The 16,393-nt window shown below is 41.7% G+C and overlaps 1 protein-coding gene across 3 annotated transcripts in view; it reads left to right on the forward strand.

Annotated features, from left to right (window-relative positions):
* The window catches only part of RER1 (retention in endoplasmic reticulum sorting receptor 1), a 114,381-nt gene that overhangs the window by 54,439 nt on the left and 43,549 nt on the right, over positions 1–16,393 (forward strand). For all 3 annotated transcript variants that reach the window (XM_078642465.1, XM_078642467.1, XM_078642464.1), the window contains exons 3-4: positions 3,352–3,456; positions 13,523–13,622. In XM_078642465.1, the coding sequence (XP_078498591.1) occupies positions 3,352–3,456; positions 13,523–13,622 (205 nt within the window). The remainder of the gene's footprint in view (positions 1–3,351; positions 3,457–13,522; positions 13,623–16,393) is intronic.

Here is a 16,393-nt window from a genome sequence, read left to right on the forward strand (position 1 = left end):
AGGCGACGCTCATTCCTCCTGAGTCGATCCCAAACTTTCGGGGTCCTGGCCTCTTCGGAGGCGGGCACCATCGCACAAGGTGGCCTCTTTGAAGACCCTTTATCAAGGAACTGATGACATTCGTTTCAACTTTCACTTCCTTTGATAAGGCACAATCTTCGATAAAGAAAGTCTTCCACCCCTGTGTTTTTGTTAGTGCCGGTCACGGCAGGGGGCGCTCGGCTGGCAAGTTCTACACACAAGGCCCTCAAAGAGGAATTATTTCAGTCCCGTAAAGGCTACAGAGTCCGGGGAGGCAGAGGAGCAGCAAGAGGCCAACCACTGGCCACAGCAGGTGAGCCTACCTCCTTTTCAACATCTCAAGATTGGGGACACAATTGGAGGGCTATTACTTCAGACGCGTGGGTGCTCCAGACTGTAAAGTGTTTTCCAAATGGAGTTTTATGGAACCCCCGTCCCAAACTGCTGTTTTTCGCATAGGACAAGATCCCGCTTATCGACAGAGAGGTGGCGGATCTTCTGCAAAAAGGAGCAATAGTGCCCGCTCACTTGCACCCGGCGGGGTTTCTCAGCAACCTCTTCCTTGTAGACAAAACTGACGGCGGTCAGCGGCCTATCATCAATCTCAAGGGGTTCAATCAGTGGCTGGTTTATCGCCACTTCAAGATGGAAGGTATTCATCTTTTGCGCGACCTCCTGCAGCCCAACGATTGGATGGTGCGCCTGGATTTAAAGGACGCGTACTTGACGGTACCCATTTTTCCACCACACAGGTGTCTCCTTCAGTTTCTCTGGAGGAACCAGGTCTACGATTTCATGACCCTGCCTTTCGTCAGCACCGTGCTTCATGAAGGATCTTAAACCAGTCGTGGAGACGCTCCGGGTGAAAGGCCTGCGTCATATCATCTATTTTGACGACATCTTGCTGCTAGAGTAGTGCCCTCTATGTCTAGTTACCCAACTCAAGGAGACCATGGATCTACTCCAGAGTCTGTGGTTTGTCATCAACGACAAAACGTTCCTCCTTCCAGACAGGTGATGTTTTTGGCGTTTACCATCAATTCGGTAGCCCGCACCCTGAGCCTTCCTCCGTGGAAGATTACCAAAATCTGCAGAGAGCTGAGAAGAATGTTGGCTCGCTCCTCTACCTCGCTGCAGCAGATTGCCCGTCTGGTGGGTCTCTTGGCCTCGTCAATCCAGGCTATCTTCCCGTGCCTCTCCACTATAGAGCGCTTACACGTCTGAAAGCCTCCCACTTACGCTGGGGCCTCCAATATGCGGATCAAGTTCCTCTCACGGAGAAGGTCCACATGGAAATGGGGTGGTTGCTCAACCATATGCAGGTCTTGAATAGCAGGGCCATTTTCGGTTGCGAATCACACTTAGTCATAGAGTACGATGCCAACAAATCGGGCTGGGGGGCTTGTTGCCGGGACTCTTTTACAGGAGGAAAGTGGTCTGTGTCAGAGGGCCAGCTCCACATCAATTGCCTGGAATTGATGGCGGGCTCCTTCGCGATCTGGTGATGGACCAAGGTCAGGGTGTCCAGCAGCGTCTTGTTGAAAATGGACAGCGTCTCGGTGGTGCGTTATATTAACCTCCTGGGGGTACGAAGTCCAAGGCTTTGGCGGACTTGGCGAAGGATCTGTGGACCTTTTTGTGCCTCCCACAACATCTTGGTGAAGGCGGAATACCTCCCGGGAGTTTCCAACGTAGTAGCGGACTGGTGCTCCAGAAGTTGGTCACACAGGAGCCTGTTGCAGCTTCAGCCACAAGTCTTCCAGAGGCTACACGACCCGTAATAAACATGGCGTCGCTTGTGGTGGCTAAGCTTTGAACAAGTATAATCCTCGCCTCCGGTCCTGATATAGAATGAAAAAGTCCTAGTAAGCATGACGGAAAGTTTCAATTCTATTAAGGACGCGGAGGCGAGGATTATTCCCTCCCAGGGCTCTGTCGGTCTCCTTGTTCCCACCCGGTGTGGACACATAATGATGCTCATCAGGAAGAAGATTCGTCGTATGGTATGAGCATGCCTTAGTTCGTTGTTACCTTATATGCCTCATGAAGTTGTTGGTGTTGAATTCCATGATATCATGTTCTCGGGCTTGTTGTTTATGTGGAATTGAGTTTGCCTTAGGGTGTCTTGGAGAACAGAGTCATGGTTTGTTATGGGCCATTTGTTTCAGGTTCCAAGGGTTTCAAGAATGATTGAACCGACACAAGATTTTTCTGTTCGCAGTCCAGAAAGAGGAGTTGCCACAGGAAGCACAGGCCCTTGGGGATAGTGAATACTGCCGATTGGTGGACTGTGCATGAATTGTGTAAAGCACCATGGAAGTGCTAGTTTTTTGTAAAAGGAAAAAAAAAGTTGAAGCTAAACACTGCTGGCTGTAAGAAATAGAGGAAAGTTACAGCATAATCCTCCCCTCTGCGTCCTTAATAGAATTGAAGCTTTCCGTCATGCTTACTAGGACATTTTTAACTCATTGTTATTCCCAGCATGAAAATCGCTCGGGCTGCAGGTTGCATCTTGATTAAACAGAATTTTCATTTTTCTTTTAAAAGAACGATTTTTGTTTTCAATAGTGAGTAAAAAAAATATATATATTGTGGTGCATGAAAGTAATAAAATATTAACTTTGCAGTAGAACTCTGTGGCAATGTCTTACATCGAAGGAATACTTTATACACACAGCTTTTCCAATACTACAGCTAATACTGGAATAAGACACGCTATACGTGACCTTTTGGTATAAAATGAAAACGCAGCATACTTTCAGGTAGAATACTGTTAACCACTTTGACCATTTGATTTCTTAAACTATTACAGGACAGACAGGTAAAGCAGCAGTGTAAAATAGACTTATTCAATTGAAGACTTAAGATGCAACTGTGTTACTGAGCTTTATTCATTAAACTACAACCGCTGAAGGTGGGGTGTGAACTGAGAAGGTGGAATTATAAAATTATCAAAGGGGGAAAGTCTTGCGTTTTTCCCCTCCCAAAATCCTCTGGGATTTCTGCAAGATAACTGTTTTGTGCAAATTAAATTATAGTATCTTCAAAAACTGATATTAATCTCACTCTATTCTATCTAGATCTATCAAGTCTTGCGTTTTTCCCCTCCCAAAATCCTCTGGGATTTCTGCAAGATAACTGTTTTGTGCAAATTAAATTATAGTATCTTCAAAAACTGATATTAATCTCACTCTTTTCTATCTAGATCTATCAAGTCTTGCGTTTTTCCCCTCCCAAAATCCTCTGGGATTTCTGCAAGATAACTGTTTTGTGCAAATTAAATTATAGTATCTTCAAAAACTGATATTAATCTCACTCTTTTCTATCTAGATCTATCAATCCTGGTTAGATAAATCCACTCCATACACAATAGGACGATGGGTTCTAACTCTCGGTCTAAGTTTCCTCTACATGATTAGAGTTTATTTACTACAGGTAAGTTTGCGATTTAGTCATGTAACTATATTCTCATTAAATGTTGATTATTTTTGCTTTCATCCCTTCATATTTGGTGCTGCAAAGTTACTAAAATGTGTTTCGGAATCCTTTTTTTTAATTTTTATTGTTTTGTGAGAGCAAACACTTAAACTTAACTGCAACTTTCAATAGTACTTGGTTAACAGTGTTATGAAAAAATACATTCTCAAAAGATTTCAGAGTTGTCATTAGGAAAAACTAAATATATTTCTGAAGTTTACACTGGAAGTAGTTATTTGAAACGATGAGAAAAGATGAAGATAGTCAGAGATACATGGGTGAGTGTGCTTCTACAAACAGAAGTAGGGTGTTCGTGTCAAGGCAACAGACACAACCACAGTCATAAAAAAAGCTAATGGGTCCGGCATTGGCTGCCAGGCTTTTGGCATTGTCAGTACTTGTTTTGTCTTGTAATGGATTTTGTAAAAGGCTATTCTAGGGGGAGCTGCATGAAACTTGCTTGAATAAAAAAAATATTTCTTCAAAACAAAAATATTTATTTTGGTCTCAAAAAGCTCATATTGACGTAGTAGACTATGTAACTGAAGGAAAGTACTTGGCGTGCAGATGTGCTGCCTGTGAAAAAGCAGACTTAAAGTTAAATTATCCAATAGTAAAGTGGGCTGACCAAGTGACCCATGCTGTATGCTGTAGACTCGAGTGTGGAAGAAAAATGTGAACACAACAACAGACCAATGACAAAAAGGACTAACTCAAAACTCCAAAAAGTAAGCATAAAAAACATATTTGATGTTTAGTAGAGTAATTGGGATCCTTGGCTCACTTACACGGTTTCAGAAAATGCACTTGAGTAACAAAATTACTCCGTGCAGTAGGTTTATTCAGTCATCATGATTTTGCAGTTTCCAGTATACCTCTGCTAATTTGTCCTATTCTGCAAGACGCAGCCTTTGGACAGACCATACCTCTAACAGCAATGGCACCACGAGTGTTTGGATGATACTGCCAAGGGAAGGAATTGGATTGGAACCTCAACCAGTTTTAGGCATACAGGATTACAGCTCGCAACCAGCGAAGCTCTTTGCAAATCAAACTCCTGAAAAAGTAAAAAGGAAACATTGTAAAGGATTTGAGTGCTGTATAGCGTTGCTATCTCTAGCCACTGGCTTTTGTGATTGAAGGTAGTTGATGGGCAGGAAAATTTGTCCAAGAGCATCTGGCTGCAAATGCTACTGAATTACTCAAATAGAAATGTTCTAGTTTTGGATAGTGGTCTTCTTTACATGTCCGTTGTTTCAGAGTCGACTGTACCCATAGTTTTTTCAAAATCTTTTCTTTTTGGTGTGTTGGTTTTAGTGATTTGTTTTCCTTTCTATTTTATGTGATATATAGTATGATAGATAGTTTTAGGATTTAAAATATTATTTTGGTCTCTTGGCCTAACTCTGTTGGCCATGGCACTGTTTTTTGCTGATTTCTATAGTTGATTGGCATATTGGTTTTACGAAATCTGTAGGCAAAATTGAAAGTCTTTTATATAATTAATCTTGAAATGTATTATTATAAAAAATGGCTATCCTAATCGGGGATTTTTCTCGATCATTAGGTCACTTATGATAACATTGATAAAGCTTTTCTTCTATTAGATGCCTTGGCAGCCCATCTGGTGCCCACTTATCTTATTAATGCAACTTTTGCTTGATATGCGAACAGTACAGCTTACATAACATTTAGTACTGAATATAAAATGACAGCCCCATTTGTAGTCTGTAAAGGAGTACGCCAAAGAAACACATAGCCCCCTTCTAGTTTAATGTCTGTATTTTTTTATATGGTGGCATCCCTTTCTTTAAAAACGTTGGATGCTTCCAAATTTCATTTTTATTGCATATGGGTAAAACTGTACTAATAGCATGCACTGAGCTTGGTCTCTATTTGCATATGTTAGGGTTTCTATCTTACTACTCGGTCCAGCAAGACATTTGCGATCAGTGTGGAGAATTTAAGATCCTGACTGCTGTGAAGAAATCTACTCCCAACAGACAATATTTCTTGAATTGAATAAAGTTAGATATTGTTAAAATAAAATTGGGCTATTTTGGCTTGTGCTTTTCCAGTAAGGAGGGCAGGTCACTGCAGGTTCATAAGAGTGATGTTTTGCTAACATAGCCCAAGTTCTCTCCTTATTCAGATTCGGGTCGGGTAGCTGCAGCCTTTCGCCTCCAATTAAAAGCTATTGCTTCAAAAATGGAACTAGTGCAATATAGGGTGCATAGTTGGTCAGGCAAATATAGTGTCCTGTATAGTATCTCAGAATCCATTTTTTATGCAAACTGTGTAATTTGCTGCAGTTAACCTAAGCGGTCTTTTTGTTGAAAGAATTCGGGGTCTATTGTGTAATCAAAAGAGCAGTGTAACACATCTCTATTAATATTAGTGCCACTCAGTCTTCAGGGTGCCATAAGAGGTGTTTTGCGATAAGAGGCAGCTTCATGCCAGCCATGATCCCTTTATATCTGTAAAACGCTGCTAACCTCTGCCACTCTGAATTTTGGTCCACTTCAGAGCGCATTCCAGGAATCACACAAATTGTTCTACACCCCTTGAATAGAGAACAATCAGCCATCACAGATTCTAATGATCTATTGCCAACATCCCTGCGTCCTATATGGAGAAATTTAAACATGAACACTCACATTATGCCCCTAAATGATTTATAGAAATGTCATATATCAGAATTACTTCAGATATTTTTTAGTATACCAAATCCCATATACATTTTTATTGTCATTATTTTTTAATGATTATTACAGATAGACATTCTGTCTTTGATATTTGTGAACCATCTGTATATCTGTACATCTTTCACAATGCTAATTGGTACAGACAACATTTTTCATCTGTATAACATTTTGGCTATCATCATGTCTTTTAGTTTACCTTCCTCAGATGTGGCAGAATTAGTTTTGAAATTTAGAACATAGGGGGGGCGATAGTCATAGAATGTATAATTACAAATTGGCTGTTCTATACCACAGTCTATTAACATAGCACATTTAATTTTCCCTTTTTCAGTTCAGTGTGTAACATTGACACCTCTTTGTCATCTGTTATTTGCAGAATTCCACTGCCCTTAGTGAGATCACTCCGTTATAAAAGTGCAGATATTTTGTTTGTCGGTTTTTGAGCTACTCCTAAATAGAATTCCAGTGTTAAACAAACCAAATAACATTTTTTGCTAAGGGGGATTTTTTTAAGTATAATTCCAAGAAAATGTTCCACACTCTATACATTATAGTCATAGCATTAGCTTGGTTACCAAAGAAGTGTTGCAGTACATGATGGTCATCTTAAAAGGTCCTGCAGAACATTGCAGAACATTGCACCAATTGTTCAAGGTGGGGAGACATCCTAAATCAGTCCTTCAATGATTCAAACTTTCTCTATCAGTATACATTTCCTTTTTAGTCGACCTGTGGGATTATTTTGAACGTATCTATTCATGCAAAACATATGGAACCAGAATCTGATGTTCCTTAGTCATTGTTATATATTGTCAATCTATGTATGCGTCCTGTTGGTTAATCAGAAATTCTTCCTAGTCTTCTCTTTAGGGCTACTATCTCAAAATTATTATAGAAAACCAAGGTTTTCATTGAACCATTACCTGCACTTCCTGATGTAATGATCCAAAATAGTTCTTTGAGAATAGGGTTTCCATCCATATCTCCAACTCTCTTGTTTATTTAGATTTTGTTTGCAGCCACCATCTAATATCATCTGGGTCATCACTTCTCTATAAAATGGGACACCAGGAGTGTATTACATTTCTTTGTTTGAATCGTTGATCTGTGTTCATTGAAGCAAGATGTCCTTCATTTAAGCAAGATGTTCTTATAAGATTGTTTTGCATCTGAATCCACTTTCAATATGAGATTCCCCCCGAGCCCTCAATCTAGAGAGGGCATTTATCGGTGACATACTTGTCTTACTTGATGGTGGCATCACAAGAATGTACCTATTCAATATAGACCTCTAAATTGTGATACAAAAACGTAATTTTTTTCCTCAAAGGGACCAACTCGTTATACAATTTTCTTTTTCTTCTCAAAAAATTATTTCTAAAGGATAGCTCCACAGGGGCCCTAGTCACCCCACTGATGTCCCCTTTTGCTGAAAAGCTTGGCTGGTCATCGAACTAAACAGTTGTTATATAACACAATCTCTACAAATATAAATATATATATCTATATATATATTTATATTTCGGTGCATTGGTTTCTAATGTTTCGATTGTGACCAGAAACAGGTTACTAGGATTATATTCTTGCCCTGGAAGTTAAATGCCCCTAGTGGACTGCAGGGCTTATTATGCCATTCACAAAAGTGGCAGTGCAAATATGGCTTCAGGCCCACCAGAATAGCCTGACTGTAGCAGCATAAAAACTGAGATTCGACCTGTCGACATAAACCTTTTTGCCAGGTCAAATCCTCACTTTTAAATATTATTAGGCCCCTCCTTTTGAAGACTTTGTAGACCACAAGGAAGTGCGCATGGTATTTAAAAGTAGCACATGTTTAAATATAATATTAACATGTTCTTACTGTGACTGGCACCCAAAATCTATTTTTCACTGCGGCAGGCCTAGCTTTCATATGTAGAAAACCGAAGTACAGATTAAAATCCTAATATGGTATCTCAGGAATGGGACCTGCTAGAAAAATAATGAAACAACCATTTTTAATAGTTATTAAAAATACAATTTAGTGGTGAAGTTAGATTTGTAATAAATATTAAGGGAAAGTTACTTTTAAAAATGTTCCTCTTCCGTGACTGAAGTTCACGAAGGCTAATTTGCATTGGCTCTCTAGCTTCTCCCGGCCAGTAATTAGCTGTGAATATGTGTGAAATGCCTCCCAAAACCCAACAATAGGATGACCTGATTAGGCCTGTGATGACTCCTCTAAACCCCTGCAGAATAAGCAGAGTGGGGCCTTGGGCATCCTTTTTAACACTGCTTGAATGGCAAATCCTGCTTTACAGGTGTGCTGGTTTTACATATAACCCTTAGCGGACAATTGATAAGGGAAAGAATCTGAAGCCAAGAAAATACTTGTGGATCCACTGTCTGGTTGCTTAAGGACTCTACTCTTAACCTACCAGACTTCAGTCTCTGGGTTTGTTGTGCGTACAGTGACCGCCTCAAACTAGAATTTAGGGTTAGATGTGGGAGGACACTAGGATTACCTTAGTACACGCGCCCCAGCCCACAGAGCCCAAGTTTATTGTGGCCGAAGACTTTGACCATCTTAAAGATCCCCAAAGTGGGTGAGGTTGGCCTTGGGGACTTTTACTCCATTGCCCAGGAGGCCTCTCATCCACTAGCTAGTGCTAGGCACAAATGTGCCATTTCCAGGCACCCACTTCAGAACACTTCTGTTCCTGCAGAGGATCAGAAGAAACTGGACCTGCTGGCTGTAACCTTAAAGTAGCTCTAAGGATTGAGACCTGCTCCCTCTTGCACATAGGGCAAAGATGTGGACTCCCAGGGTCATACGCCTGACCTTCTGTTCAAGCCACAGGGATACAACAAACTACAAGAGGCCTTTTCCTGGAAGTGCACAGCTGACTAGTGGTAACTGGACTGACTCTGATCTTGGCCTCTGCCTGAAATGCTATGAGTTTCTTAGGTGCTTGGGGGAGTTTAGCTCGGGTTCAACTACTAACTTTGAGGGATCACCCTGGCAAGAGCTCTGATAGCTCCTAAAGGTGGGTTGTCACCCACTCCAAATAATCCAGTTTCTCACAGAGGGTGGGACACAGAGAATTTAAGGAGACTGACATGACACCGTATTAAAACACTTGGGGGCCTATTAGGATGGCGGGCGGATCGCCCCCGCCGGTAGCCACCTCCGGCCCGGTGGGGGCGACCCACCTGCCATCCACGCATGAATAACCCCGCCATATTATGATGGCTGGGGGGTCCACGGCAGAAGGGAAGATCGTCTGCCGCTTTTCCGCCTGTCGACCGGGCGGAAAGGGGTTTAACATGGTGGCGGTGTCTGCAAGACACCGCCATCCATATTAGCATGCAGGTGGAGATGTGCCTTTCCATGGCGGCGTAGGCATACGGTTATTGCCTATGGGGGCCCATACCGAGCCCCCAAGAAGGTGGGGGGGGCACATGGGGGGTACCTATGGTGCCCCCTTGCATTGGCTTGGACAAAGTGGCATGTACCCTGCGGTGCCAGTAACCTTGTGCATTCCAACGTGCATTCCCATCATTGTGGCGGGCGGTGCTGTGAGCATCGCCCGCCACAATGCTGGGAATAGGGGATGCCACGGTGGCGGTGCACACCTTGCGGACGGTCCTGCATTCCGTTACGGTGGTGGGCGGACGTTGTCCGTGCGCCATCATGATAGACCCCTTGGTGTCCCTATTCTTCCATTTGACTAGCCATATCATTCAAGACCTGCTAGGTCTTCACACCTTCTTCACCACTATATTAGGTCTTGTCATGCTCCCTAGGGGTTAAAAAAGAATGCACTGCCTCCGTCTCAGTAAGCAACATGCTAGGTCTTCACATCTTCTTCACCACTGTATTATGTTTTGTCATTCTCCCTGGGGTTAAAATAGAATGCACTGCCTCATTCTCAGAAAGCAAACGTCTTCCCCCTCCTGCAGCACCCTTGGAGCAGTAGACCATCGAAGAGAAGAAATGCCCAAGTTTAGTTGATCAAAAAAAAAAAAAAATTCCATACCTGGGTACCAGTGTTTAGATATGCGAATAACATATTTTGTTGAACATGCAAAAGCAGGCTTTTTTTTTAGATTGATTCCCTGGTGTTTATTCATTGATGTTTTGGCATATCAAGAGGACCAAATAGCAAATTGAAAATATGCAAACCTACATAAGTTAATATCATTTTGCAATTAAGCTCATATTAATAGAGACTGATTGGAACTGTTTATTACTTCAGAACAGATTTGTCACACCCAAACTCGTAGGAAATGCAACCTTCAGCAAACCATCTACATGTATTTCAAATGAAGAGACATTTTAAAAACAGAGTAGAGAAAGCATGTTTTTAGAATTAGATTATTCAGAAGAAACTTTGCAGGGAGAGGTAGGGAAGAGTCAAACTCAATAAATAATAAATTCACTTGAATACTTACCTGAGAAAAAGAAATGAAAGCTGCTTGAAATTAATAATTTCATTCAGGATTCGCTGTCACAAAATAAACTGAGTGGTTCTTAAAAACTGGAAACTGATACCTCAAGATAATATTGAAACATCTAAGCTTTGAAAAACCATTGATGGTGTATGTGTGCATGTGCAAAGACAATTACAAGAATTTATTGAAACATGCTGATGTCATTGTTACTAGAATTGCATTGAAACACCATCAGTTGGACACAATCAACAAGTTTAAATTGCTACAGCTAATCATATTTCCAAAGGACCAGCTATGCATCATACTATGATTGGAAAGGAGCATGGCAGTAAACATGCTATCTGTCTGACAAAATGTGTAATATATCTTCCCTTTGAATTCTCAAGTGGAAAATGTATACGTCTGAAGGATAATATCCACAGCAAGTTAACATATACCATGTATTCAGACAGAAGATGAGAAATCAAGTGTAGCATGACATTTTATGGATTCTGATCCCTATGTGACCTCTATGCATATAGGTTTCTGAAGTGGTTTGACCCTCAAATCGGGGGAGAGACCATCAACATAGTATTACCAAGAGAAAGTTGGGAGATCGAAAAACTACAGAATGAGTGAGCATCTTCCTGGAATGAAGGAAAAACAGAATTATCTTTGTTATATTTGATTTAGCATAAATTGGTTTTGATCAGATCACATTTAAGACTTTTGAAATCTATATTCATTTGTAAGGTTTACACATATCTTTCAATTGTTTATAATCAGACAGTTTATGTGATTGTTGCTTTCATGATGGTCTTAATGTTGGTTGAATTTTACCATCAGTATTTGTAGGTATACCACTGGTGAGTTAGTTAGGAATATTGAGAATCAAGTTAAAAAGTAAAAGGGTAAAAATACTGCAGGATGACACTTGTTGCAAAACAATTCCCTCTTACTGTCAAATGGGCTTTTGGCAACCGGAAAAGAAGGTTAGTGTAATGATGGAACAAAAGTCTATGCGAACACACAAGTTCTCCAAAGCGGAAAATGGACCTAGCGGTTTGGATAAGCATGATGCATTTTAAAATCTTTAGTTTGAATCTTTTTTGTTTTGCTCTTTTTTTATGTGAAGCGTTGTCTCCTCATGAAGGGATAGTTTTATCCTAAAACGTATCGATGTTGCTTTATTGCCAGCCATGCAATTTTTTGAAGCATAATGTGGGGTAGGAATTTTTGCGAATGTATTTCTAGAAGAATAATAAAAAACACTTTTTATGTAAAATACAATTTGGAATAAAAATGGACCTTTTCTCTCATGGTGTACCACAGATATGTGGTGCAGAAGTGTTTTAAAATGTCATGGATTCTTATGCAACCTCTTTCCCTCTACATCTCCACCACATGAGATGTAGATATGGTTCGGCATACTTGTGATGCTGATTCTAAAATTTGTCACTGGGGCTGACTCGAAGCCTATCCAACTCACTGGCTGATATGTTCAGTCGGAATTACAGGGTACAACTCAAAAGCACAAAGATTTATGAAATATGCCAGTGCTGCAAACATTAGTTGCAGAGAAGTAACATTTTTTTTGCATCTATCAAAGATTTTAAAATGTGCTTGCTACTAAGTATGAAGCTGGTCAGTAGGGTAGTCTGGTCTCCGGTCAGTTTTGTATGATGAACAGCTTCATTGCCAGCATAGCTGCAGAAACCAGCGCAAATGGAATGGCTCGGATGGTGGCTGAAAGAAGCATAGAAATGCTTAGAAAGGCATTTTTCTACCATGTGTCTGGAAAGGTCTTTGACGAGCAGGCAGGTTACATTAGGCTATATCCCTTTGTAAAGCAAGTGTGTAGTTGCAGGTATGAGTGGAGCTAGGATCTTCAATGAAAACTTTAAGATATTCAAAGTCTAATTGCACATGGTCTGAATTTAAACAGCAAATCCTAACATTCAATATTAATGAAGTAAAATAAAACTGAAACTTTACAACATACTTTTCAATGAGCAGTTTTTAGAATGCAGAGTTTACAGTTTAAAGTTGCTGTTCATTTAACAACGACTTTAAATTGTTTGCCAAAATTGTATTAGTCATATTCTCTTGGAAACCTAAATGTACTGTGTGCTGGAAGAAGTTTGAAGTGTTGAAAATGTAAACTACATTCTTAGCATTAATGAGTGAAGCTGAAATGTGGGACAGAAAAATTGGGAAATATGTGTGATGTTCTGAACTTCCCTGTTGTGTAAAACTTGGGATGTTTGTGTTTTTTTTTAAGTCCTCTGAATAGCAAGTACATTTACAATCCTAGCCTTGAAGAAGGATTATAGTAAGATAATAGAGATCATAAGTTAAAGGGTGCGCCATAGGAGGAGGCATTAGAAAGTCGCCCAGTACCATCCCAACCCTTTTTTCTCATACAGAAACCAGACCACTATGTCGTTTTCCTTTGACACCTGGACTACAGATTACTGAAGAATGGCATAATGTTATTTTCTTCCTTGAATCAGTACATACCAACCCTTTCTCAGTGATGCGCGTGATTGTCTCTTTTTACTTTTACCTACTTTCATGTACTTCTTGCTGCAGTATCCTTTTTTTTCTTTCCTACGGAATTTTAATTAATTGTTCAACTATATAATCCTTCCAAATGTCCATATCTACCTTGATGGTTCATCATGTCCTAGGTTGCTGATGAAGCCTAAAGACTCTTATTATGGCAAAGTGACAATGAGATTGTATAAGAATAATCTATCACTCTCTGACTCAAGCAGAAGAACAAAACAGGCATGACGTTTGACTTCCATGATATCCAGAAGTTTGCCGTTGTCACCACTTTTTGTTGAACTCCTTTATCGTGGCTGTTTTATTAACACATTTCCCGTTCTTGTATCTTGCTTCAGGGTTGGTACATTGTGACGTATGCCTTGGGAATCTATCACCTTAATCTCTTCATAGCTTTCCTGTCTCCAAAAGTAGATCCGTCTTTAATGGAAGACTCAGGTACAGTTTATATCTTTTGCGTTATTTATGTATAAAATGCCATTCAAAATATCTACCTGACTTGGGCAACTTTAACTGGGAATGGGGGGCTGTAAAAGCCACATCATGTGATGTTGGCTACCTTAGAGCCCACTTCTTATGAAAAGGAAAAGTCATGCAGTGGGTTAGTGCTGTCAAGACATTCGGTGGGGTGGGTTGGAGATTCACTAATAGCACTTGATGACCATTTGTTGCTTTGAAAATCTGTATAGACTTGTGTACCCCAAATGCACATTTTTGTAGTGCTCTTATTTAGGCTCTATTTGTCTGACCAGTAACTGTGCTGAGAACTCGTCATACAGTCCGTTTAAAGGGAAAGAGCAATTTTATAATTAGTTGTGTTCTTCTGGGCCCCAGTTAAGATCAGGATTTCCAAACAGTTGGATTGTTGTGGATATGCAGTAATATTTGTTGCTGCGTTTCATATGACCCAGTGCTGTCTTCCACTCTTAGCTTTCTCAGAAGGAAATGTTGAGGACCAAGTGGAATTACTAATAGTCACACAGGTGAGGGGGCGAACATGGAGTTGTCATTAGAGATATCAAGCTGGTATCTTCCAATGGTAATGAACTTACGAGTAGCCTGTTAACAACAGAGTTCTGATTTTCTCCACCTAAAAATATCTTTGGCATATTTTACCATGCCAAAATTAAAAAGCAATTCATTCTTCCTTAATGGAAATGCCTGTATGGCATCGGAAACCCCTGCAGCAGTTCATAAATGCAATAGAGATTTCTAGCTGCAGATTCCTTACCATAAAATATTCCCCAGATGTCAGACTGGATATTGTTTGTGCCGTCTCCTTGTGCGTTGCTAAGTGGTGTGATTCAGCTCTGAATGGCATTGTTCTCCCCAGGGGTTATTTGCACGGTGTTTATATAGGTGCCACCCCAGTGCGCTGACCTCTGTACCTTCTTTTCCACACCTTCAGCACGGATCCAGATGAGCTCCCCTCAGTCGTTTTTTTTTTTTTTATTTAAAAAAAACCTTTTTATTAAAGATAAAATGACAAAATACAGAAACAACAACAAAAACACAAACAAGGCATTACTTTACAATACAGTGTCGCATCGTGCGGGGGGCGGGAGGTGTACTACAAAGCGAGTTTAGAAACACATCATATGAGTGGGGGGGGGGCAGAGGGACAAGAAGCAATCCAGATGTCTAATTCGTCGTGGGGGAAGCGTTGGGCTGGGGAGACAGTAGTTCCGTATCCAAATCCAGGAGGGGAGGAGCACATATCTCACCACGATAGACATTCCATTGAGACCATATCTTCCCCCATTTGCGAGGCGTACCTCGAGAAACATATACCGTTTTTTCCCTGAACATGCACCAATCCAAATTCTGTTTCAATAGCAGAACTGTCGGCGGTCTCTGGGCACCCCATAGTTGTGCGATGTCTCGTTTGGCAATCATATTACCTAAGGTCACCCATCGAAGCTGCGCCACACTATAATCATTCGGCTCCCAAACGTTCAGCAAACATCTCCTCGCCTCGGGCATCGACCGCACACCCGTGACCTCATTCATAACTTCATGCATGCGCGACCAATATCGCATCACTACAGGACACTCCCAAATGATATGGAGAAACGTGCCCACGAAACCACAGCCACGCCTGCACAGTCCATCCTCAGAAAATCCCATGCGTACAAGACGGGGGCCGGTCACATATATCCTATGAAGAATTTTAAGCTGGACAAACCGGAGGCGCGCCGGGATCGCCACTTCCCGAGGGGAAGAGACCGCAGCCTGCCAATCTTCGTCATCAAGTACCAGCCCGTCACTAGTCCAAGCCTCACGAAGGCGACACAATAGGTCGGTCCTAGAGTTGATCAACTTTTTATATATAAGCGAGATCGTGCTGTCAGGGACGTACCCCTAACTGAGAGGCCCAGTAGTAACGGCGGATATCAGGGAGCGCGATGCCACCGTCGTACCACGGGAACGTCATCATAGCGATACGAGAGCGGCCCCCCCACAACAGTTGTCTCTGCAAACTTTCAATCTCTCGGAAATAACTAGCAGGTACAGCGTCAAGTGTGTTTTGTAGCGCATAAAGGAACCGGGGCAGTGACATCATCTTAAACAGCGCCGCCCTTCCCAGGGGGAGAGAGGTAGCCTACCCCAAGCAAGGACATCAGCGCGGAGGCGCCGGAGAGGGGGCAACAAATTACGTTCATAACAAAGCCCCGGGTCTAGGGTGACAAAGATTCCCAGGTATTTAAATCCCTCCCGCACTACCGCAATAGGACAGCCACGGGGCAAAAGAGGAGCATCTCCCGAAAGAACATAAACACAAGACTTCGACCAATTGATGACAAGGCCAGAATTCTTACGGAAGGAGGTCAACACGTCAAAAAGGACGATTAGTGATTTACGCGGCGATGTGAGATATAACAGGATATCATCCGCATATAAGGATACGCGGTCCTCAAACTCCGGAGTCCATCGAATGCCCTTCAAGGACGGCTTCCACCTCAGCCAAGCCGCGAGCGGCTCCAAGGCGAGGGCAAACAAAAGAGGAGACAAAGGACAGCCCTGGCGCGTACCTCTTCCCAGCGCAAAGGAAGCAGAGACTCGACCATTCACGACCACTTGAGCCAAGGGGTCAGTGTAAAGCAGCTTCACCCAGTTAATGAAAACCGGACCAAAACCAAATTTAGCAAGGACCGCCCACAGGTATGGCCACTCTAACGTATCAAACGCCATAGTGGCGTCCAGGGACG

The sequence above is a fragment of the Lissotriton helveticus genome, chromosome 5_1 (genome assembly GCF_964261635.1).
Source record: "Lissotriton helveticus chromosome 5_1, aLisHel1.1, whole genome shotgun sequence".
Lineage (NCBI taxonomy): Eukaryota > Metazoa > Chordata > Amphibia > Caudata > Salamandridae > Lissotriton > Lissotriton helveticus.